This window comes from Siniperca chuatsi, linkage group LG3, assembly GCF_020085105.1.
Source record: "Siniperca chuatsi isolate FFG_IHB_CAS linkage group LG3, ASM2008510v1, whole genome shotgun sequence".
NCBI lineage: Eukaryota > Metazoa > Chordata > Actinopteri > Centrarchiformes > Sinipercidae > Siniperca > Siniperca chuatsi.
Window position 1 is genome coordinate 20,367,557 of NC_058044.1, and position 25,413 is coordinate 20,392,969.

A 25,413-nucleotide genomic window follows, 5' to 3' on the forward strand; every position below is an offset into this window, starting at 1 on the left:
ATAACTACTTCCTTAAAACACTCAACGTTGACTATTGGTTTCACACAGGAAATGAACCCGGTCTCTGGTGTGAAAGTCCTGTGTTTGACCCATTACTTTTATGTTTGAGCCTTAAGAACATTTAATAGCAAATACTTCAGTAGAGTTTTGAGATCAAGACTTCTTGAGTTGTATTCAGGGTTGAATTGACCTTCGATCAATATATTAAAATAATTTTGCTTCAGATTTTTCTCTTCTTTAAGTTTGTAGTCAACATAATACCTTATTATCTCAATTAAATGTACTGAAATAAATGTATATGTGACATAAAAAGGTAATTTATAATTTTGGCCGGTAAAAAATATGCTTCATCTACCAGTCCCGTTGGCCAGTGAGTCAAAAAGTGAATTTCGGACACTGAGAGCTTGCTTGCTTGCTGATTCTGATGAAGTGAAGTGACCTTTTGGCTGAACTCATGGTTCCTTACAGTCACAGAATGTAAACTTTCTGATTTGCACTGGGTCACAGTTTTCCTTGACGCAGTCCGTTAACTCAGTGACAGGTGCGCAGGTGGTGCCAACGACATGCCAGTTCAACCATGCAGATGCAGCTGTTACATAGTTGCTTGTCGTACAACATACACCCTTCCTTGCCTTCTACCCTTTTTTGGTGCATTTCCTCTTTTTCTGCATTGCCTTCATGGGTGCAGAAGGTATGATGTACTAATATAGATTGCAATGAAAAATGGCACGCAGTAATGCTCTATTATTGACTGCTTCCGCTTGTACACAGATGCGTGCACATTCAGTAGATCACACAGGGGGTTCATTTTAGCTCGGCACTGCATTTAGGATGAGGTAATAAAGTTGGGAATTAATCTATGATGACAGTGAAATAGGTTTACAGGCCTGACAAGTAAAGGTAACATGAAGACTACTGCTGCTGCAAGCAAAATATGATATTGTCGTCAGTTAAATTAGCAATATAATGCAACAATATTGTGTGTGATACTACAGTATAGTGAAAGTATAACAGCAGAGCTGAGAGTGCCGACAGGGCTTCTGAAATACTGTATGAGATATAACTAATATAAAGTATAAAAAGGTCACTATAAACAAGTCAGTTAATAGACTTACAGGTATAAATATTAAAGTGTTCTTAAAGATACAAGATAATTGTTAATTATTATGTTATAACTGTTCTCCTAAAGCAACTGCCTAAAAATGAACTGTAGTGTTGAAAGTGATATGTAATACTTCTTTTGTACACAGTCTTGATGTTTCCCATGATTCAGTTATCTTACAAGACATGGCTGTATTCAATGGCAAAGTGCGTCTATCTTTCCCTCCATGAGTGTGTCTAGAATAAGAGACTGCTCTTCCACTTATCGTGATTGTGAATACTTGTAAATATCACAAGACAAACACTGCAGTAATGCTGTGATAATTACGGCAATGATCATTTCATCCACCTCCAGGGCCTACAGTTCTTTGTGTATAATTTTGGTATTAATCATATTTTGATGGAGCAAGTTATCTACAAGTCGGAGAGGTGGTTGAAAACGTAAGGACACTACATTTCCATTGAAATACAGTACTCTGTATTGGCACCTGAACTTACTGTACACTGACTTACACCACTGTTTCTTATCACCTACAAGCCATTATTGAGCACATCTGCAACAACTGGTAATAAGAGAGGTAAACTGTGCTGACCTACATTTTCACCCAGTTTCCACTGTTTAGAAATTAATTCCATTAATCTAATTGGTTTGCTAAAACAGGTGTATTATGTAACTCTCTACAGGAGGTGGAGAGGTAACTATAAGTACTGTTACACACATGACCACAACAGTTAATCCTACATTTTGTATCTGCAGTAACTTTTAAGCAGCAATGTAATGACTGGCTGGACTGTTTCTATTTTAGTCACCACTGTGCAAATCTAAAGAAAGTGAAGAAGATTTGTTTTTCAGATTAGCTACACCAGAACAGAAACGTTTCACTTCCTTCTATTGGGTAGCCTGTACAAAATATAGTTTGTTCTGTCAGATGAAATGTCAGTTTCAGTCACTGCTGGTTATACTCCAATGAAACTCCCTACTACAATCTTTGAAAAACAAATGGGAGGCCGGGGTGTAACAACAAATGAATTTGTCGTGGTGACTATGATTAACTCTAATGGGGGAACTGAAGGAAATTTGAGATGAATAATGGTATTCGTATGTATTCGTCCCGGCGGGTAGAGCAACAAAGGGCTTGCCGAGACATGCTTTCAGAGGCTAGTCTAACGTTAGATGAAAACGACCGTTGTTAAGCTAACATTGTAACTGCCATTAACTCTGTTATTTGCCCTTTAAAAAAAGTTTTTGACTTTGCTAGCTTCACATCTAACGTTAATATTAAAACTCCCTTTTGAGATATTCAATGACTCATCTGTTTTCATTTTAAAAACTCGATAATGGCCGCTGACCAAAACATTTTAAGTTAACGTTAACTTTTAACGGCTTTAACGTTCCAAAAACAAATCTGAGGTCTAAAGAGTCTTATTCCACTCACCTCCAAGAAGAAATAACTGGTTTATTATTCATTAGAAGAGGGTATATGTCCGAAATGTTACGATACTGTAGGGCACTGTCCACCAGTGTGTCACTATTTCCCTCTTTCTCTCTTCCAACATCCTTGACTGCAGCTCCACGGAGGAGCAGGGGGCGGAGTTACCGCATATCGTAGTACCCACAGAGGGGACGAGCTGGGCCCGGTCCAACCTCTCCAACACCCGGCCGCGCGTGGGAGCCAACAGTCCTAATGCTGTAGTAACTCCTACTCAGTCACACAGGACACTTACTTGTACATTTCTGTTTGGTTCATGCAGCTGATACAATATAGACTGACATCTCCAGACCAATTCGCAAATGCGAATCATCTGCCAGAGCAAATAAAACATGACATAAAACAGATTCGTCTGGTTGCCAGTACATGCAGTAGTGGGTTACTGGGAAAACTACATCAGTCAGTCTACCTAACGATCATACTGGCCAAACAATCTAAATTATTAATAGCCAGCCTACATTTGTTTTTATTACTGTGCAACTTTAAAGCAATTCTCTAGAAAGAAATGTCCTTGTATGGACAGCAGGGTTACTCAGTATAATGTATGGAAGCAAAGTAAGGCCATAATACTTTAAATTGAAACTGAATACATAATACAAAAACAGAATAAATGTTCAACTAAACATTTTCATAATCTTGATTTTTGGTGTCTGAATTTCCTCAATCCAATTGGAGCAACTTAATTTTCTGACCTGACTTGAATTTTTAGATCCAAAAAAGACCAACTGAATTTGAGCAACTCGAATATTGTTTTTGGAATATACTGGACTTAAAATTTCTATCTGAATTTGTGAACACACACACACACACACACACACAAAATCAAGTTTTTGAAATTCTTGAAAAAGTACAATATGTCATTGTAGTTACATTTCACAATTAGGCATTCAGTTGCTCATAAGAATCAAATCCTTTCTTTGTGTCTATAATAATGTTGCTACACCTCTATTTTTATTTGTCTCACATGATATTGCTGCAACTACTTTTGAATATCAACTTAAAGGGGTACTCAGGCAATTTAGCAGTAGTCTACAATTCTACAAAGTTAGAAAACTTGCGACAGACAGATTTAAAAAAGAATAGTCAAAATTGATGCAGCAGAGGCCGAGACATCCTGACCCTAGTATGGGTCAAGCTCAAAAAATGCTGAATCCTACAGTTCCCACAATGCATTTCGATAGCGTCTTTAATTAGAACTTCCCACCCTATAAATGTCCACGTCTTTCAAACTCCAGAGCCCAAACTGGTAACACAGCCTTTCTGTAAAACTTGACTCAAGTCTAAATCCCAGTCCAACGTAACCCTTCCGACATCATCAGGATTATTTTCTCAGACTTTAGAAAGCTCCTCCAGAACCACAGAAGATATTTTACTGTGTTTGCAGCCTAAAAAGTACTAACCATGACTAGTAAACGAACCTGTGATCATGTGTAAAAATCAGTGGAGTGCCCATTTAATACCTGCTATAATGTAGCACTGAAATGTGTAATTTCTATGTATTTTTATTTGCTTTAGCAGGATCCCAGTGTCATCTTACATTGAATGGTGATATTAGCTTAATTCAAGTACTTTCACAGTGTACTAAGTTTTTGACTGGAGTGCCTCCAGTACATTTCTTATGAAAGTGGTAATGCATGTTATTAATGCCAGGCACAAAGCAGTGTTTTCCAAAATGCACTTCTTTAGTGGGCTTGAAAATCAGCTGGTTTACCGCAGGATCAAGTCAGATAAACACAATACACGTTGAGTATTTAATTTCTTATTAATACAACTTACAGGTCAAATGAATTTACCAACCAACAAAACCATGTTGTTTAAAATCATTATTCAATAAAACATGTTGACAGATTATCACACAAATATACTTAACAAACAGCTTAGTCATTATATATTGATTATCGTGCCTTCACAGCAGAAATCAACTGATTAAAAGTCATACAAATACAGAAAATGAAATGCTATGAGCCTTGTGAGAGAACATTCTCCATTACTTAGATTAGGAGATGACAACTTCCTCAAGCACATAATTATCCCACAAATCATCTTTACAGTTCAGTGATGCTTTAGATTTAAGCTCTCCTTTTCATCATAGTGTCATTACATTCACACAAATCTCTTTATTTGAGTAGTTCTGTTGCTACTTTTACTCACCAGCCTCAGTGTCTACCATATAGACTGCTGGATTTGGTTGAGAAAAAGAAACTACCAAAGGCTGAGATAAATCAAGAGCAAAAGTCCACCAATTCTATGAAATATTATAAACTTCTGCTTGCTAAGTTTTTCTGACCCTGTAACAACAAAAACAGGGAAGCAATAATTTAGGGGGGAAAAGGATCCAGTTTGCACATATTCCAATCATTTTTTAATCAGAATAATTCACTCAGCAGGATATGAACAATGTATTTATTGAAAGTTTGTGGTTTCCAACCAGATGTTGGCTGGGGTTTTGACCGTTCTTCATAATATATAAACCCCACACAGCAGGGAGGGACTATACTTATTCATATATACAGTGTATATGTGGCCTCATTAAACACTGTCAGAAATTCATACTACCTGTCCTCACAGGTGCTTTTTACACACTTGACATACTTAATTATCTGCAGAAAACTTTCTGTCCCACAAACACATTTAAAAGCATGTGGATGCACAGAATAGAGTAATCATTCATTCTAATGATCGAACGCACCGCTTAGAGCGCCGCCATACATGATGAAAAATCATGTGATATAATTTTCTCAGAAATTGAAGAATTTAGAACAAATCACCCCAAAGTGGTTAATTGAATCTCCAGCAAATCTTTGAAAGCCCCCACATCATTGCACTGTCTCACATACATTGTCTCTTGATGGGCCTCTTTGCTCTCTATTGAGGTCAGCTTCTATAAGTGGAGTACAGTTAAGTATATAACCTTCACACTATCTGTAAAGTGGATCATTACTATGACCATGTTATTCATTATACAGCAGGAGATGTGACAGGTGGACTGAGAATAAAGACAGATTGTTTTACCTTTGCAATTGAAATACAACAACTAGAAGATTTTTCCCTCTTGTAAAAACTTGTTAGCATTGGAGACCATTGTGACTGACGTGAATTTCAGGAGGGGACAGGCCACTGTTCTCTACAAAAGGACGATACTACCAACATAAAACCTTTCTAGCCTACAGAGGGTAGAGTATTTGAGACTAAAAGCATACATTTTAGGTGAAGTATCAACTTAAGGCTGTGAGGAACAGTTTGATACAATGTAGGTAAATTAAAAGTCTTAATGCTTTAAAGCACAGCTGAACTTTATGTATATGCAGAGGTTTTATCTACTGACATTTTCCAAACAGTGCCGTCACTGTGTTTTACAGGGAAATATTTTTAGATCATCATGTAATGTTTCCGTTGGACCTCTGCTTTAATTTGCTAGGCTGCTTATGCAAACTACATTATGACTGTCGTTTAAGTCAGTCATATTACACCATAATTCATGGGTATGGAAAGGTAAGGGGGTTACCACATACTTGCGAAGAAGAAACGTTACATCAATCTTGTGCAATTTCTTCTTGCGCTCTACAGCAATTGATACTTGTCATCGATAAATGAATGCCTCTATAAAAACAATGATGACAAACAGCACAGTGTCTTTTCAAATAACATGTTGGTCCTTGTAGTCAGGGGAAACAACCAAAACTGATTTTGGTGTTGGTCTGTTCGTAACATAAAACGCTCTAACATTATGTGACGGTCATAATAACATTCTGTTCTTGTTAGGAAAAAAAAAAAGAAAGAAAAAGAGATGGCATTTCCATCTTGGCTGGCTCACACAGAGGAGCCTTCAGGCACGCAGCAGAAAGTAAAGAAAAGATGGGAAAAAATTAAATACCAAGAAAATTTACAATGGAATTTCTCTACAGAAAACATGGTAATCTAAAACTACAAATAATAGATTTTTTCAGTATTTTGTTTTCAAAATACTGAATCATGGGTCATGACTGGGTCATGATAGAACAAGCTTGCTGTCTACATTGCTCCAAAATGTATACCATGGTCTTTAGAGAGGCTGATTGTGGTGTTCAGTTTGACCACATATATATATAGAGAGAGCAGAGTGAAGAAAGGCTAAATTCCTTCAGACTGGTAAATACCAGCAGATGGTGAGTGAACACCATCATGGGGTTGATATGATGGGTTAATTCTGCTAAAGTTGTGCCTATATACGCAGAGTTGAAGGGTCACAGCCAGGAATCAAGGTGCAAGGGTCAGCTCACAGTTTGGACCGCAGGGGCTTCAGGTACTTGTGGAAGGATTCATGTACCTGGGGAAGAAAGAAGGTGTGGAGCATTTGTTAAGCTGAAATAATGAGCAAAGAAAAATACAATCATATACAGTGCATCCGGAAAGTATTCACAGCGCTTCACTTTTTCCACATTTTGTTATAGTACAGCCTTATTCCAAAATGGATTAAATTCATTATTTTCCTCAAAATTCTACAAACAATACCCCATAATGACAACGTGAAAGAAGTTTGTTTGAAATCTTTGCAAATGTAAAAAAAGTATTCACAGCCTTTGCTCAATATTTTGTTGAAGTACCTTTGGCACCAATTACAGCCTCAAGTCTTTTTGAGTATAACGCTACAAGCTTGGCACACCTATTTTTGAGCATGAGAGTTGCGTGCTGCAGATGAAAGGAAAAGCAACATTTTATTGAGACGGTGATGGACAAAGAATGATAATCCTTGTCCCTGAAGTATTTCGGTTCAGTTTCTGTCTGTGTCTATTTGTTAACCTAAATGAACTGAAACCATCGGCAAACTCAGTGCAGCATGGTTGGCGAGAAGAGGGCCGGGCCGGGCTGGCCTGGCCTGAACACCCAGTCAACCAAGCACAGCCGCGGGGGACCAGTGGAGTGACTGCAGGAAGCAGGCAGAGCTCGCTGGGGTTCAGGTAAGGCCTGCATTCTTTTGTTGTTGCTGGCATTTAGCATATATTGCGGCCTGTTAGCATGCTTTTATGGCCATAAGGCTTAGCGGTAATTAAATCTCTTAGACCTACAACAAAACATTTTCTCAGTACAACCAGACCCTGACTGACCTCTGTGGAGTTTAGGGGTGAGCGGCGAGCCCACTCGAACATGTGCTCATAGACGTTCCCATCATATCGTCCCAGGACCGAATTCAGCTTCTTGTCGTGGACATCAAAGGCATCCACCAGTGCTACAGCATTGGGTCTCAGCTGAGACAGCAGCTCTTTGATACGAACAGAAATATGCAGCACCTGGGGCACACTCAGCAATCCAGCCTGAAATAAAACAGATGGAGATGTGGATGAACACGTGCTCTTGCCTCACTAAGCTGCCCAAACAGTGAGGAAACAGACAGTAGAGACAGTGGGTTGTCCCTGTTAAAACAAAATTTTATGACTTTAGCGCAAGCAAGTCTTAGATTTTATTTTCATCTAATTTGCTTTATTTAAACAGCAAAAAAGACACCAGCCACCCAGGTGTACACATCCAGCACACAAAGACCACATTTTGTTACGCCGAGACAAAGAGGCAATCGAGGCTGGTTTTTCATATGGAAGCAGACAGTGAAACTGACAGACTAACAGTACAGGGAGTATGCAAATAATTGGAGCAGCTTTGCACAATACGTCTAACACCTGCAATAAGATAAACCACTGACTGTGGACCATATTGTTTCTATATATGTTATGCTTTTTCTGACCTGTAGGAAGTCTCCAGAGTTCTTTGTGATGCCATGCAGGGCGTAGAGCAGAGCCAGGGTTGACAGCACTGAGTGTATCGCTGTGTCACCGACCTCCCCCAGCTTGTCAGTAAAGAGCTTCACTACGACATAGTGACAGTGGGCCTGGAGAACAAAAACATGAGGATATGTAAATGAATGAAATAGATTCAGAGCTACAAATAAGAAAGAAAGGGACTGAAAAAGAAGAAATAATGAGAATAAGATGAGCAAGATTTGAGTTTGACTTCAAGCAGGATCAAAACGACAATTTGGGTTTGGGAGCTCAGCATCAATCTCTGCATTTACCCATAAATCCAAGCCAAATCTGTAAATCGCAAGCTATGAAAAGCTTTAAACTATGTAATGATCATAAAGTGTCTCGATACTAAAACCAGGGTTACATTGGCTCAATTTGATTAGATATAAAGAGATGATAAATCTAATTTACATAGGACAAGTAATGCACTGAAAGATTTTGCTATTTAATATAATTGAAATAATGAGCACATAAAATCAAGGAAATATCAATAATACCCCTGCAGAATGTAGGAAGGTAAAAGAAATTGGAGCTTTTGTGAGCTCTGGCTTTAGGACAATACTTAAAGGGTGGCTGAGATGCTTACGCCACACTTTACACTGACTTCTGGTCTAAGGTTAGGTATAAGTCACTTTAAAATTAATCAAATGTATGCACGCTAGTGCACACGCAGACACACAGAACTGAACTTACATCTGAGGCTCTGACCAGGTCGATAGAACTGTTGTTCCAGGCGTCCTCTTGGCTCTTTGTGCGCTGCAACTCCTGCTGGATGCTCTTAGCTGCCAGCTCTACTAGACTACAAACAAACAAACACACATATCATCTGCATTAACTAAAGATGTCATTAACACAAATTAATTAAAAACATTAAAAGGGGTATGTGATTCGAATCCAACACACGTCTTTTTTGTCAAATTCAGTGAATATCTCCTCACAGTCCGCTAGCTGTCTGTTCAGTGTGTGCGCTGAAAAAGCCGGTGTTTGTACACAGCCCTGGCTCTATAAATGGGAAATAAACAAAGTGGCTCGGACCGAGCCACACAACACTATTCCAGCCATGATGTCGGTGTCAGGTAATCGATATCATGGTATTTGTCATGGTAGGTTTGTCATAGATTTCTCCAGAATACCCCGCCTTTAAAGCAATAGCAAAGTAAAATGATAACATCCCTAATAACTGTATGAGCACTCTAACAACAACAACAAAGGCATTTCTAGTGTCTCTATAGCAGCAGGAGAGTTGTGAGTATCGCTGTCTGGAGCTGGTTTGCTGGCTCTGGGAAACCGTCTCATCCTCTCCGGCTGTTAGCTTCTCAGCAGCAACTGTAGGAACAGTTTGCCAACCCACAATTTGTCATGGTATTGGATTTCTCCAGAATCGCATACCCCATCTTTAAGACACTTTATACCTCCCCAGCTTTAAAATGCTGACACATATTTATCTTTGACTTTGGGTCTTAAGTACAGAGACTGTCTCTTTACATAAAAATACAATTTTGTATTATAATGTCTATTAGTTTCCCCTGAAATCTGAAACTGCTCTTACGGAATGAAATTGTCTTTTCACAAACTGACCATCAATCAAATCGATATTTTTTTAAAAGAAGGAATTTGTTGAAGGGATCCTCACCAGAAACACAGAAGAAATGATTGCTAACACGCTTTTATCCCTCTAATGTCTGAATTGGCAGGCCAAATTTTGTAGCCCTTGACCAGACTGGCTTAGCCACTGTTTGTGCTCACCACACAGCTGACAATGACTGACAAATGAATTTAGATGTGACTAAGGCTCACAGTATGCAGGGATGTGATCAGGGCAGCATATCATGTCAGACAGTGAAAAGGAAAAAGGCAAAAATATGGACAGCAGAGAACAGCAGATTTGGTCAGACACTAATTTGATTATCTGGGTCATTAATGTTAACAACTGAAGCTGAAGCTCTGGCCAACACCAACACCTGAGATAAAAAAAATCTAACTGTGTAAGGTAACAGCAGAAAGTGTGTAAACATCTATCCGTCCTCTTTTTAAGCACAAACACTTACATTTTAGGCATTTAGCACATACCCATATCCAATATCCAAACACTGACAGGCAAATTTTAATATCTTTACATTCACAAATGGCCCCATTACATGCAACCATGAGCCAAGAGTGGAGGGGTCAAAGCAGCAGTACCTTGACTAAGGATAATATATATAACTACTTCAAAAAATTAAGTTACAAACTGTTTAACAAAGTAAATCATAAAAGTGTCCAATGAAAATGTGTAAAATAAAGAATATGAAATGGCAAAAGGCATTAAATAACTAAACACAGACCGTAGTCCAAGCAACAGGATCATTAGTTTTCTCCACTGCTCTTGTCTCTTACATGGCAGCTCGTAGTTTGTAGACCTCCACCAGGCTAGCCAGGTCGTTTATGTCGACCACGGTTGGTCTGGCAGCGACGGGCTGGGGCTGGACCCGCCGATGCTCTGCTTCATTCAGGTACGACACAATGCCGCTCAGCTGCTGTCCTGCCTTAGCCTGCCGGTAGCTCTTCACCAGGTATCTGCAACAATTAAACATGGGTGCATGAGCTAATTGGTGAACACTTTGTGTTTACAATCATGGAAATCAGCCATACTCAAATGCAGTATTTCTTGTGGTACTGTTAAGAAAAAAATTGGCATCTCTTTGTTTTCCAATTAATTTCTTCTTGTATGATTGTTTATCATCAGTGTGAAATGATGATATTTTACACCTAAATCAGTTTTAGTAGTGCTGTTGTTCAAGTGTTAGAGAAGGCATTCATTTACACACAAACAGTAAGTACTGTATGTTTGGTAAAAACACACAGCAGTGCTCACACCCCCATAAGCACACACATGAAAGTAATCACACTTAAACACTCTACATATATCCATGCCATTCTAGCCTGTTGTAACCTTTATGTATGAATCAAAGTCAGGTTTCATATATCAACCTATTAATTAATTCCCATTCACAACACCTTTAGCCTTTGTGTGTGTACTTCATGTTCCAGTACGAGCTCATTGAGTAATTGAACATTTCAAGAACTGTTGGCACATCCTTGCCGGGGAAACAATATTCATTTAAAAAGTACAAAATATCACATAACAGGTTTTTGAAACTGAACAGCTGACCTTTATAGTACTGGTGACACACAACCATAACAGCTATCATTTAGGGATATAAAATGTGACCCGTGTTTGTTTTTGCTGTGGGAGGAGTGCGGGTGTGTCTCCTGCTTTTGTGGTATGGTAGGGCTGCTGAGTGGGCGCATGTTTATGTCCGTATGTGTCAGTATTTGTGTCTGTCTCACTCTCATTCTATTAAAGTGACAAAAACGATGGGTGAAAAAGCTCAATCTTCAGTGTGAGCACTGCTGTGCCTATACTATAAACTAAGTAACATTAAGCAGATGTTACTATAAGCTTAAGTGTTACAACTTAAAGGTGGGGTATGCAATTCCAATACACATCTTTTTTTTTTTTTTTTTTTAAATCAAATTCAGCAACCCTGGCTCTATAAATGGGAAATAAACAAAGTGGCTGGGACCAGGCCACACAGCACTATTCTGGAGCTGGTTTGCTGGCTCTGAGAAACCGTCCTGTCCTCTCTGGCTGTTAGCTTCGCAGCAGCAACTGTAGCGACAGTTTGCTAACCCACAACCTAGCTAATGTTAGTTACATTACTTGCAGTGTTGTTGTTCGTTCAATATCATGGTATGTGTCATGGTAGGTTTGTCATGGATTTCTTCTTGGAGAATACCCCACTTTTAAAGCAAAAGCAAAGTAAAATGCATCCCTAATTACTGTATGAGCACTCTAACAACACAGTAACAATAACAACAAAGGCATTTTTAGTGTGTGTTTGCATCAGAATTGGGTGGAGAACTTGAAGGGCTGCAAACTTCTGGGCCTGAGGTGTCACATTTGTGGTCATACATTTCTGTGTGACGAGTTACCTTGCAGTCTGCAGCATCATGACTGTGTTCTCTCCCTCGTACGTGCATGTAGGGGTGAACTCAACGTAAATGTCTGGCAAGGCACTACTGCGAGAGTAGCCGTGGCCACCACATGACATGCGGCACACCTCAATGCCAGAGTTGGTTGCCCACGTGGTGAAGGCCTTTAGACCCGCAGATAGGGCATGGAGCTGTAGATTGGAGGGTGAAATTAGCTTCATGCAAGCTTAAACACTGGGTGAAAAAAATTATTTAAAAAAAATCTTAAACAAATAAATATGACCCAGAGGTTTGAAAATATAGAATGATATAAACAGCCCACATCAATTTACAGCAGGTAAAATAAGTACTGAACACCATTTTTCTCAGTAAATATATTTCTAAAGGTGCTATTGCTGAAGTGTGATTTTGGCCATTCTTCCACACAAACAAACAGTCTTCAAATCTTGAAGTTTCCGTGGGCCTCTTCTATGAACTCTGATCTTTAGTTCTTTCCATAGATTTTCAATTGGATTCAAGTCAGATCATTGGCTGGGCCATTCCAGCAGCTTTATTTTCTTTCTCTGAAACCAATTTAGAGTTTCCTTGGCTGTGTGTTTCGGATCATTGTCTTGCTGAAATGTCCACCCTCATTTCATCTTCATCATCCTGGTAGATGGCAGCAGATTTTTATTGAGAATGTCTCTGTACATTTTCCCATTCATCCTTCCTTCAATTAAATGAAGTTTGCTAGTACCGTCATGTACCCGTATGTCACAGGCTTGTCCAAATGTTGTGCAGCAAACATTAAACGAGCTTCAACATGCTATTTCTTCAGTAATGGAGTCTTGCGTGGTGAGCGTGCATACAGGCCATGGCAGTTGAGTGCATTACTTATTGTTTTCTTTGAAACAATTGCATCTGCTAATTCCAGGTACTTCTGAAGCTGTCCACAAGTGCTCCTTGGCTCTTGAACAACTCTTCTGATAATTCTTTTCATTCCTCTGTCAGAAATCTTGCGAGGAGCACCTGGTCGTGGCCGGTTTATGGTGAAATGATGTTCTTTCCACTTCCGGATTATGGCCCTAACACTGCTCACTGGAACATTCAGAAGTTTTGAAATCCATCTGTAACCAATGCCATCAGTATGTTTTGCAACAATAAGGTTGCGAAGGTCTTGAGTGAGCTCTTTGCATTTATCCATCATGAGATGTTTCTTCTGTGACACCTTGGTAATGAAACACCTTTTTACAGGCCATCAGTTGGGACTGAACCAGCTGATACTGATTTGCACTGACAAGGGGCAGGATTGCTTTCTAATTACTGATTGTCTTGGCTTTCCATGCCTTTTTGCACCTCCCTTTCCTCATGTGTTCAATACTTTTTCCCTGTGTCATTTAACATTATAACACATAACTTAATTTATGGACATCTATGGTTTGATTTCTTTGCATGTGTGGATTTCAAGTTGTTACCAACATATGGTGAAAATTTCATTTCAATAGCACCTTTTAAAAATATATTTACAAAAATGGTGACGTGTTCAATACTTATTTTACCTGCTGTATGTACTAGAATTAGTCATGGATGGCAAATTTTTATTTTCACTGTAGGTACCTATATTTCAGTATTTGGTTTACAAGTATAAAAATAACTATACATCAACCGGCACCTGAAATATTAGGTACAGTTGCTCTCTGCGGACCTTTCAGGGCACACAGATAAAACTGAAAAGCAGAGAGCAGAGAAGTGTGATGACCCAAGTGAAAACTTTCTAGCTCAGTCAGAAAAAAGTACTGTGTATACATAACGGATAATGTTGTTAATACTGATTATCAAGATTTTCTACGCGTGCACTGGCCTCAGGTTTCGTGTGAAAAAGTCTAATGACCTGACTACAATATGAGAAACAGTTAGTGATGGCCATAGAGTATGGATTCAGTATGTAGTATGCTGATAAATAAAATAGTTATTATATATTATTATTATACATTAAAACTGATTGCAAGTTGAGAAGTTGCAGCTCTTAATTACCACAACAAACTGGGGCTGGCAATTGAAGGTAGTCAAGAGAGTGTAATCAGATAGCCTTCCAACCAGCCACACAGAAAGAGGGATCAAAGCCTGTATAGTCAGTATTTAGCAGAATAACTATAGTACTTGATTTGTAGAACTTGCAAGCTGTGTCTGCGTTCATGCTGACTGACCAAGCTGGCATTGATGTCAGTAAACAAGCATATCTGGAGTTAAAATGATTAAACTGGGTTTTACTTTTACTGCACACTCACCACACATCTCCTCAAAGTAGCTGGAAAGACTTAATCTACAATCCAGTCAGTCAATATACATCATCCCTCAGTCAGTCATTAAGTCCTAGATCACATCCAGTATGTCCAGTCAGTACCTCAGGCAGTTCACTGAAGTCCCCCTCGTTGATGTCTCCACTGATGCGGTGGTAGGTCTGCTTCATATACTGGCCGACAAAAGTGAAGGCATAGGCCATAGCCAGCAGGGGGAACAGCTTGTACTGCTGTGTCTGGTAGTCGAGGATCTGGGGTTCTGGCTCTCTGTGGGACAGAAACACACAGGTGTTTCTACATTCATTCAGTTAAATACAAAAATGTATTCACAATTTGGCGTTCTGTCAATTGAGACTTTTCCTGACATAAATGTGTTTTACACTAATTTTTTTCTGGTGCTCTCAACTTCTAAAACTTGAAAGCACTAGTGCTATAAAGTAACATCTAATTCTGAGCCCCGTCACTTGTGCAAGCTTCTCTGAGCTATGCAATGTTTGTGTAGCTGTCTGCTGAAGTTCCTTTAAGCAATAATTTGTATTGACTGACCCCGCCCGGATTTCTGACTGGTGCCGAACAGAACTGTAGCGGATGGCGATGGTGCAGGACTTGGCAAGGGCCGAAGCTGACTCGCCTACGATAAGGGAGCGGATGAACACCATGGTGCCGTAGGTCAGCTTGGCACTTGGTGGCTTCACATAGGTTCCATCTGGCTCCACCTAGTGGAGAGGCAGAGTCATTTTAACTGCAGATACTTCGAGAGCAAAAGTCCCACTCTAAAAGCAATATATACACAAGTTTATTAGGTACACCTTGCTAAAAGTAATACAGTCCTGGAATAAATTCAACCTTCATGAAGGTTTTAATGTTAAGTTTTTATTGAAACTGTATTAGAGAGGTGCTGATTCAACTTCACGGTCATTTTAGAGGCTGCAGTTTGTGGTGCTGTGTATTGCATTATTCTGACAGTTGTTTCTATTTTGTCCACCCCATTTATATCAATGAGGGTAGGCTAAATATCAGAAACACCTCTCTGTAAAATGCAAAACAGTTCAACAGCACCACAAACTTCATCCTCCAAAATGACCATACAGTTGAATCAACACCTCTCAAACAGTTTCAACAAAAACTCACCATTATAACCTTCACACAGATAGGATTTATTGCAGGAGTGTATTCAACTGCATTACTTATAGCTAGGTGTACCTAATAAACTGGCAACTGAGTGTTTATACACCGTCTTAAAAATCCTACAGTATTCTTCATATTGTATTATATTATATTTTAGGACAAACAATCCATCACAGAAGAGAACCAACCCTCAAACAACAAGAACTATCTAATCAACTTAAATAGTTACTTAAACCCACTTGACCTCAGGGAACCTATAAACTCAAATAATGTCACATCACCTTGGCGTATTTCATCAGCATGTTCTCCCGTGGGATTCGTACGTTCTCCAGTTTCAGGAAACCATTGTCAACTTCATTAAAGCCAAACTTTGGGCCGATATCTCCAACCACAATACCTAAGAGAGACAGAGAATCAGAATCAGAAATACTTTATTGATCCCCGAGGGGAAACTCTTTCATTACAGCTGCTCACTATCACGTCAATGCACACTTGAGAATAGAAGGAATAAAAGTTCTAAGCAAATCAAAATATAATAATATGCTATAATACAGGTAAGATAAATTAAGTACAAAGTGGATATAAGTATAAAAGCTAAAATAAGTGTAAGTACCAAAGTGGATTTAGAGGTTGATACTATGTACGGTTTAATACAATGTAATAATATAGGTAATAAGTAATAGTGCAATAATGAGTAATGTCAAGTTAAGTGTAGCTTACTAAGATGATTATGAGACAGTGGATATTGCACAGCAGTAATATAAGTATGAATAAATAACAATAAATAGGGAATATTAGACTGAAAACAGAGTATATTGCACAGGAGTATTAAACAGAGAATACCGCACAATATTTCAAGAATTGCAGTGATGTTAATGATCCAATGTCCAGTTTAATGACTTAGGGTCATATAGACCACTCAACACTTAAAAAGGGAGGAGTTAAAGAATTTGATGGCCACAGGCAGGAATGACTTCCTGTGGCGCTCTGTGGTGCATTTTGGGGGGATGAGTCTTTCGCTAAAGAAAAAGCAAGCAAGAGTGTGAGAGAGAATGACACAGACATAAAAAGGGACGCAGAGACAGCAAGGTAAATGAGGACTGACTTTACCACAAACACCACATCCAGAGAGACATCACAGACGGTGGTTACCTGGCAGGGGTACATGTGTGCTCATGTCGCGGATGGGTACGATGAAAGCATGCAGACCATAGCAGTTTCCCTGAGTGTAAAGCTGGGCTAGAACTATGGCATGGTTTGAGGTTTTTCCAACTAGAAAGAGAGAGTGAGAGGGTTAAAACTAGTTTAATGAGAATAATAAGAAAAATGAGAAAAAAGCACAGTAAATATTATTATGTAAAAAAAAATAAATAAATCATTAAATTCCTTATTTATGCTCACAGGATTTCTGATACTAGGCCAATTCCAGGCAGCAAAATAACTCTCGGTTGGTCCCATTGACTGTACATAAAGACGGATGACATAACAGCTCCGCAAAAGAGATGCCGGCTGCAATATAGGTCATAAACCCCGCCCCGTCCATGTTATTGGATGGGACGTGAGCCAAACTAAAAAAATCAAAGTACACTTCAAATATATTTTTCCCAAAGATGGTTTCTGTCATTTTTGGTAGTTCCTATCATGTTCAAGTGTTTGTTTTTCTGATAAGTTTGGTTCTAATTAGTTATTTGAAGCTATAAAACGGGGAGTTACACGTCATGATTAACAGCTGAGGCTGGCTAGCGATTGAGTTGGCCGGGTGTATGGGCGGGAACTCGATACCGCAGCTCCAACCCCGATCACTACTGCGCAGACTCTGGCTCCAAATGATGTCACCAGCGCAAGATGGCAGCGCCCGTATCCGGGATATTTTGGTTACATTTTTGTACAGTGGGAGGAAGTGGGGACACGTCGTCCATCTATATGTACAGTCTACAGTTGGTCCTAACACTGCAGAGACATGACAGCGTGAATATACTTACGTCCTCCAGGCCACCATTTGATGGAGCTGACTGTCGGACTGTTCAAGACAAACTCCTGTGTGGCTGGGTCATATGTGGCTGTGGTCTCCAGCCCTCTGAGGTGTGTGCCTGGAGATAGACAACAAATCAAAGCCCACCAAATACATACACATGGAACTCACATACATACAGAGTACACAGTTGAAAAGCAGAAATGAATGATTACTCAGTGACAGCAGTGAGACATTGAGAACATGCAGCATGTTTACTATTGGCATTATTAACCACAAAACTAACCACTAACATTAAAGTGACATGAACAGACTGAAGATTAATCAATTAATCGTACAGTATATAATAATACTTTAGCATCAGTCATACAACCAAAAAAAGATAACTCAAAACACCAAATAGGATAGTGGATCAAGGTGAAAACATGTTTAGCCCTTGACAGTTTGAAATATGCATAAAATGGATATCTGAATCTCTTTTCAATGAAAAATAATATGGATGAAGCCAACATAACGGGGCAAAAGAGTGCACTTTGTACATGTTTGACAGACCCAAAAACATATGTAACAATTCAATTTTAAGATAATTCAGTTCATGTTGCGGCTATGGCATGTCATTTGCTTAATGGACATGGAATTCACATCTAATACAAACAAAACAGATCTACAAGGGGGTGTATGCTTGGTTTCCTAATCAGTTTTCAGTCTAAATGGCCTATTCAAGCAGGATTTCAAGATCTGTCTTTGGTCTGCAACCAAAGACAGATCTCAACCATTGCTAAAACAAACATAAAATCTAAAATACAAAAAAATCTAAAATTGTTAGTAAAGGAAACATTTCTGTCAAAAACACACATAAAAAGGGTCGGTAAGAGAGCAAGAGAGGTAGTTTTCCTGTCTGCCTACTCATGTAGCTTTCCCTACGCGACTGAATGTACTCGTTTCCAACACAAACAATGGCAAAACAATGATGGCTAGGATGTTAAAAAGACTTGCATGTAAGACAAACAGTAAACTTTCGCATAGATATTCATTAATTGACGTTTAGTACAAATAGAAAACTAAACTAGTACAACCAGTAAACTAGCACAATCTTGTAGTAAAATGTAGTAACAGTCTGTTTTTGCATTAAAGTACGACGTATGTAAACATTTTTATTACGACACAATTTTGGGATCTATTGGCAATGGCACTGACAATGCAACCAAATAATCCCTGTTTATTGACAGGCGTGATATTTTGGACTGCTCTGTTCATTTTACCGTGGCCCATCTCAGTCTGAGCGTAGGTGCCGATGATCTCTAGGTTCCAGGCAGGCATGAAGAAACGATCCATTTGCTCTGGGGTGGCCTGGTTGAGCAGTGTGGGCAGGAACATCCCCAGATGGAGATCCAAGGGCTCTGGCCTGTTGGGATGCACACAGCTAGGCCACGCAGGACAGGGGCGAACGGAAAAGAAAAGCAGGTTTTAATGCGGAAAAGGAGGGAGATGCATAGTGAATTATTAATGGAAGCCATTTCATGGAAAGTTTAAAGCCGTGTGAATGCACATGGATGAGGAGAGAATGTTTTTTTTTTAAAGGAGGGATTATGGGTAAGAATTGATATGGTTCAAATCAAGAAGAAGTGAGGGAAGACATAAAGACAGAGGTCGTGCAAGAAGCAGTAAAGATGGAAGTGACAAAGACAAATTAAAACAGCTTGTGAGCATATCATGGATACTGGAACTGATTTGATCATATGGTCATAATTTGGCTTGAAATGTCATTCTTTTAAATTCCATTTAAATCTGTCTTTAGTAGCTGCATCAATAAAGTTCCCCTGCCACATGTGAGTTTGAATACCTCAGTTATGTACAGTACTTTAGTCTTAGCCAGTTCTCAGTTTAGGCTCTGCTGTTGACCATTTCTCACCATAAGCTGTTCAAATCAAGCATAAAACAAACTCCTGATTTAGCTGCCTCTTACATTTCTTTACACCTAGTGGTCACATGTAAGCTTCTTGTTCTTCGCTACTTGGATGTTGAACTAGCTTGGAAACATACAGTTTAAAAGCCACCAAAAATGTTTATGCTTCAGGGCCAGTCGCAACCACTACACTGGGTATGTAAGTTAACTTTAGAAACATTTAAAACATCTTTTTAGGGAATTTATTAATTGTTAAAGTTATCTTTCAAGCAAAACTGCCAAATATTTTATGGTTCCAGGTTCTCAAATGTGAGAATTCAGCGCTTTTCTCTGTCTTATAATAAACTGAAGTTTTGGGTTTTTTTGATGGACAAAACAAGACATTAAATGACGTCACCTTGTGCTCTAGGATATTGTGATGGGCATAAACGTTAATCAACAGATTAATCGATAATGATAATTAGTTGCAGCCCTAGAAAAGTTGTCGAGGGCACATTAGGTAACAATATAAATCATACTCTAGGACTTTGGCCCAGTGTTGGCCCAAACTTGCCAAAACACAGGTGAACAAAATGTTTGTTAAAGACAGGGTCATCAGTTCTAAACTTTCAGTGTAGCTTTGCACAGATGAAACAGAAATTCATAATAACGCTCACTTGGCTTTGTTACAACAAGGCAACAAACAATAGCTGGCTTGGCCTACATTCTCTCTCACCACAGATTTGTCAGCCTCTCAGATTACAAAGAGACATTCAGCAGCTAGAACTCAGCCTCATTATGGCTCCCAGACCGCATCATTCTGCAGCACATAATGTAGCTTCTCTTGCTTTTGATGTGATGAAGTTTGGTCAGGACAATTTTTTGTCCTTTTCATGCAGTTTCCAGTCTACACTACCTACTAATTCACACGCCAGCACAATGTCTTCACCATATCTAGTCACTCAAGATGTCATTTGCTAACCCAAAGACAGACTAGACAATTAAGACTAAATTACTGATTAAAATTCAGTGGAAACTGAGTTCATCATTTCAAAAAGATGGAAAGCAATCAAGACACAGCAATCAAAATGCACACAAGCTTCACCATCAGGGCATTATCATTAGATAAAGGGGGAATGAGAGAGTTGTGAGTAGGGAAGCAGTAGGACTATCTAATGTTGATGGGGATATGTTTTGGAACAGACCAGACAAAACTAACATTTTATTTTCAAGATACTACTAATTCTGAAGGTGTAAGGGGCAACCACTAGTGGAGCGATGTTAATAACACACTAGTAACAAATTACCATCTTGTTAGAACAAAATGTCACGTACTATGAGCACAATTGTCAGGACACACATGCAACTACTTTTGAATTTAATACATGATTTGGATCTTTCAAACATGTACAAGAAATCACCAGAACTACTCCTGGTAGCTAAACAAAGCTGCTGAAACGGGTCTCGTTTACTGCACTAAACATAATTTTGGCTTAACGTTCAAAAACCCAAATGCCAATTTGTGCTATTTTATAACAGCACAATGAAGTCGTGTCTGAGGGCCTTAAACCACTAGCAAGTAAAGTTAAGGTCTAAAACCAGGACTGACCGTGACCCAGCTCAGTTTGGGCATACGTGCCAATGACCTGGAAGGACTGTGCCAGAGGTAACCATTTCCTGGACTGCTGAAGGTCGCACTGGCTGTACAGGGTTGGGAGGAACATGACAAAGTGTAGCCCCAGAGCCTCATGATGGTTGCCTTGAACCATTCTGGGTGAAAGGAAGGTATAGGATACACAACTGAAGTTCAGACTTGCTATTACTCAAATGTTGTGTAACTGATGTATTTGATGATTCACTCATGTTATGGAAGCACTGAAAGACTATGCAATTTTTATGGCTGAGGTCCAAGTTTACCTCACACATATTATTTAGTTTCTTGTTTGGACATGGTACTCAGGACAAGTTATTCAGTGTTCAGTCAAATTTAGTTTTTGAACAAGTAACTAAGACATTTAGATAAAATAACAAGGTCTCTGGGTTGAGGTACTTCATTACTAGCAGCATATTTTTCTTATAATATATATATATATATATATATTAACTTTTAGGGTAATGACATGGAGGAGGTTTTCCATTGACTACAAGCATTTACTTGCCAAGAGGTCAAGCAAAGTACAAGAGGTATTAATGTGATCCATATCTATCCTTTTTACAAGCAGCTGCAATTAATATGGTGACTGTGAAAACCCCACTGCATATACATCAAATAGGCTAACAGAAAGCTTGGGAGAGCAGGAACAAAGCACACTGAAAGTTTGACCAAAATCTCAAAAAGTCTTGCAATATAAAAGCTGTTTTGTGTGAGTCCTACAGTATCAATTTAGACACTATACATATCTAACTAGTGAAAGCATTTAAGCAACACATGCAGTCAAAGTGATGTTGCACTGTATCACAGAGCTTAACTAATATCTGTCTGATAATGTCGACAAAACTTTTTACATTTACATGGTTCAAAAAGGTAGTATTTCTCGAAAGGATGATCTATTAAATTGTGGTGAAAGCTGGGAGCTTGCATACCCTCTGACACAGTTTTAATCTGATGATGAACTTTGCTCCAACTGAATTGGTTCACTCCAAGGCAACACACAGCTACACAGATCGTTGGTCAAGCTACAATTTCTATTACACATTTTCCCCAAAAACAAATTGAAGTGATTCTTTGAATTTTGTATTATCACCAGAAATTTCAAAACCATCCTATTGTTTAGCTGTTTGAAACAGTTACAAGACGGTTGTGGAACGTGTGCCAAAAACATGATAAAATGGTCCACCATATGCGGCACAAAAGGGAAGAATAAAGTATTATACATTTGCCCCTTTTTTTTTTAAAATATCAAATCCACTGTTAATAGCTCGTATCACAGTGCCCAAACGACATCATGACACCCGTTGATATTTAAAAGTAACATTGGTAATGTAATTCTGTATATTGTATATCGGCTAACAAACAATTCAGGTATATTATTTGATTACAGCCATAAAGTACAGTCAGGGTTTAGTGGCATTACAGCCAAATTGTGAAACATGTCAACTACATACATTATGTGTAATTTATAAATTGCACACCCTTGATCCTGACAAGTGAAAGTATACAAGCATATTCATGAGCACATCCTGTGTTTGTCAACTTTAACTTTTGGCTAAACATACTGGAAAACAGCATTGCATTGTTCATTAGCTACTTCCCTTAAATTTGAACTACAGGTGAGCATACATATTTGTAAATTACTACCATTAGACATATCATTTCTTACTCTTTTGATATTTCTGAGTCTGCAATATTAGACCCCTTGTGTGCCTGAGTCACTTAACCACCTCCATGTTTATTTACCTCTCCTAACAGTTGATCTGACTGTGTGTGGGCTGCTCTCCTTCAACCTTGCAATCACATAGACCTATATGAATCTACAATATGTAAGCCAGTTGACTGCTGGCCTCAGATGTCACCATAACCTTTACCACATACTTCTTATAGCAGTAGATCTCCTCTGGGTCTGCAATGCCATACTCTCTGAGCTTCAGGATCATTTGGGCACTTTTTCTAACAGCCTGGTCATAGCGCTCACTGCGGGACAGGAAGTTTGGGTCCTCCTCCTTAAAGTCCGGGTCGCTGAGAACCATTGACTCTACAGTGAATAGTAGAAATTAATTAATTAGAAATGTATCTTTTAGTCTATACAACTGGAAGTAAAGTCAAGACCTGTATATGTGTGTGTATATATATTTTATGTTTAGTCTTTTATGTTTTATGTAAGTCTGTTAAAATTTGTGAATGTGTACCTATGTGTTGAAAATATGTACTATGATTTGTGAGTGTGTATCAAGATTTGAAAATGTGTATTAAGTAAAAAACTTAGTACATAGGTTGTTAGAAAAAAATCCTGGTGGCCAACAACCCAGGACACCGATTACAGCGTTTGGCCGACCCGGTGGGCTTTAAGAGGTTTTATACATCCAAAGAACTTCTATAAAAACCAGACCCGGCGTCTAATTGAGACCTGCGTTTATTTGTCAAAACATGTAGCCACACTCAGCCAGTAAAAGAGATTGGCATCTAATTGGGGCTCGGCTTTTAATTGAAGTTTTACAGAAGGTTCTTGGTCAAGTGCAAAAAAGTTCTGCATAGTGTAATTTTTCCTCTGAAGCCGACTGGGTCTCCTTGTTCCCTTTTCTATTTGAGTTTGGTGCTTTAACTTCTCCAGACTTCAGTGACCTTAACGGAACTGAAGTCTCCAAGCACAGGATTACTGGCATGTAGTTTTTGGGGAGGAAGTTCAGGCTCAGCAGAGCCGTCAGGGTCTCTGATGGACACATCTTTGTGGGCCATGTCATTCAGAGGATCCAGACCATGAATTGAGACACAGCTTTTTTTTTTTATCTCAGCATCGCAGCACCAAAGCATCATGACACCATGGCACATTGCCACATTTATAGATTTTAGAAAGGCAACGATTAGTTGATTAATTGTTAAGTCAATGGACAGAAAATTCATCGGAAACTATTTTGATAATCGATTCATAATTTTAAGTACTTTAAAAAAAAAATACAACATCCCAAAATTCGTCGGTTCACATGCTACAATGGATTCTACAGGAATTAGCAAGTACTTTGTTGTCTAAGCACCCGCCTCAATCCTTCATATTTGGTGTATAAGCCTGTTTGACATTTCTCACATTTCTTGTATTCTTGGTCTTCTAAAATTATAAACTAAATATATATTTTGACATTTTTTAAAATTGGATTAATTGAGAAAATACTCTGCAGATTAATTGTTAATGAAGATAATCCTTATTTTGGCCTTGAACCTTTAGGTTCAACAAAATTCACAAATGCATTCATGCTTATTTAGGAATTTATACAGACATGGAAAATTAGATGTATGAAATAAGCTTATTATAAACACATTTTCATATATTTTTATTTACTTATACAACCCACTCAAAAATCTCTCTCTCTATGAAAATATACAGTATATGATCTTCCATTTTCCATGACCATATCTTACCCAAGTCGTGGGGTCAATTGCTTGCACAGGTACTGAAACGCAACGCTAGCTTAACTCGGTAAACTTTAACTACATCATTGGACAGTGAACAACTTTGATCAACTATTACTGTAAGGATGTTTGCTACATGCCACGGACGACGAATTAATCTTTGGAACATACCAAATCACCCTAACATAACTGACTTTAGAAATACCACTCTAAAGTCAGATGAGATAGGTTTCTAAATAAGTTAAAAGTTTAGTACAATTCAGGACAACCACAACGTTAACGTTACCTAACGGCCGAGGACAGGTGCTAGCAACTGTAGCTACTGCAAACAGCCGATGAAAGCATTGATGGGTGAGCTCATTTTTCTCCACAATACTCTTTTCATGGCAAATATCATTACTATCATCATTATATCAAGTTTTAAGTGTCTACTGTAACGAGCACAATTACTCCTATCAGGCAAAGAAGACATTCCAAACTCACCAATTTCTCGCCTTCTTTTAGTCTTTTCTGGGCCCCCGTCCAAAATGTTGGTCAGTTTCTCGACGTCAAAAGTGGCGCTTTGCCGCTCTTTCATAATATCAGGATTCATGGCTCTGTATCCGACTGAAAACAATATTAATAGTAACAAAATGTAACAACAATTGTATCGTATAACCTCTGGCAATCTCAACCTGACGGGTCCTCCTGAATCGGCCTCTTCCTGACGCAGCCGCAGAGAGGTCGAGAGAGGCGGAGACTAACAAG

At 38.8% G+C, this 25,413-nt stretch overlaps 2 protein-coding genes and 1 long non-coding RNA gene across 7 annotated transcripts in view; 1 reads left to right on the top strand and 2 right to left on the bottom strand.

Moving 5' to 3' along the window:
• The window catches only part of LOC122873579 (inactive rhomboid protein 2-like), a 34,277-nt gene extending 31,595 nt beyond the window's left edge, over nucleotides 1–2,682 (bottom strand). For both annotated transcript variants that reach the window (XM_044190486.1, XM_044190485.1), the window contains exon 1: nucleotides 2,538–2,682. The gene's annotated coding sequence lies outside the window, so the exon portion shown is untranslated. The remainder of the gene's footprint in view (nucleotides 1–2,537) is intronic.
• On the top strand, nucleotides 2,029–6,400 carry LOC122873588. Its single transcript, XR_006377476.1, has 2 exons — nucleotides 2,029–2,140; nucleotides 2,671–6,400. It is a non-coding gene; the product is annotated as an uncharacterized LOC122873588 (long non-coding RNA).
• Nucleotides 4,329–25,283, bottom strand: acox1 (acyl-CoA oxidase 1, palmitoyl). Of its 4 annotated transcripts, none has more exons than XM_044190487.1 (14): nucleotides 25,150–25,283; nucleotides 23,137–23,296; nucleotides 18,982–19,142; nucleotides 17,730–17,837; nucleotides 16,900–17,019; nucleotides 16,029–16,144; nucleotides 15,166–15,335; nucleotides 14,724–14,886; nucleotides 12,341–12,531; nucleotides 10,742–10,921; nucleotides 9,059–9,164; nucleotides 8,308–8,451; nucleotides 7,676–7,882; nucleotides 4,329–6,897 (listed from the first exon to the last, which is right to left on the bottom strand). In XM_044190487.1, exons 1-14 carry the CDS (start codon nucleotides 25,256–25,258, stop codon nucleotides 6,847–6,849), a joined length of 1,986 nt encoding a protein of 661 aa, XP_044046422.1. In that variant the 5' UTR covers nucleotides 25,259–25,283; the 3' UTR covers nucleotides 4,329–6,846. The 4 variants fall into 4 exon arrangements, with proteins under 4 accessions (XP_044046422.1, XP_044046423.1, XP_044046424.1 ...); XM_044190488.1 differs by lacking the exon at nucleotides 18,982–19,142 and adding an exon at nucleotides 21,214–21,374; XM_044190489.1 differs by lacking the exon at nucleotides 23,137–23,296.
• Nucleotides 25,284–25,413: the final 130 nt, after the last annotated feature.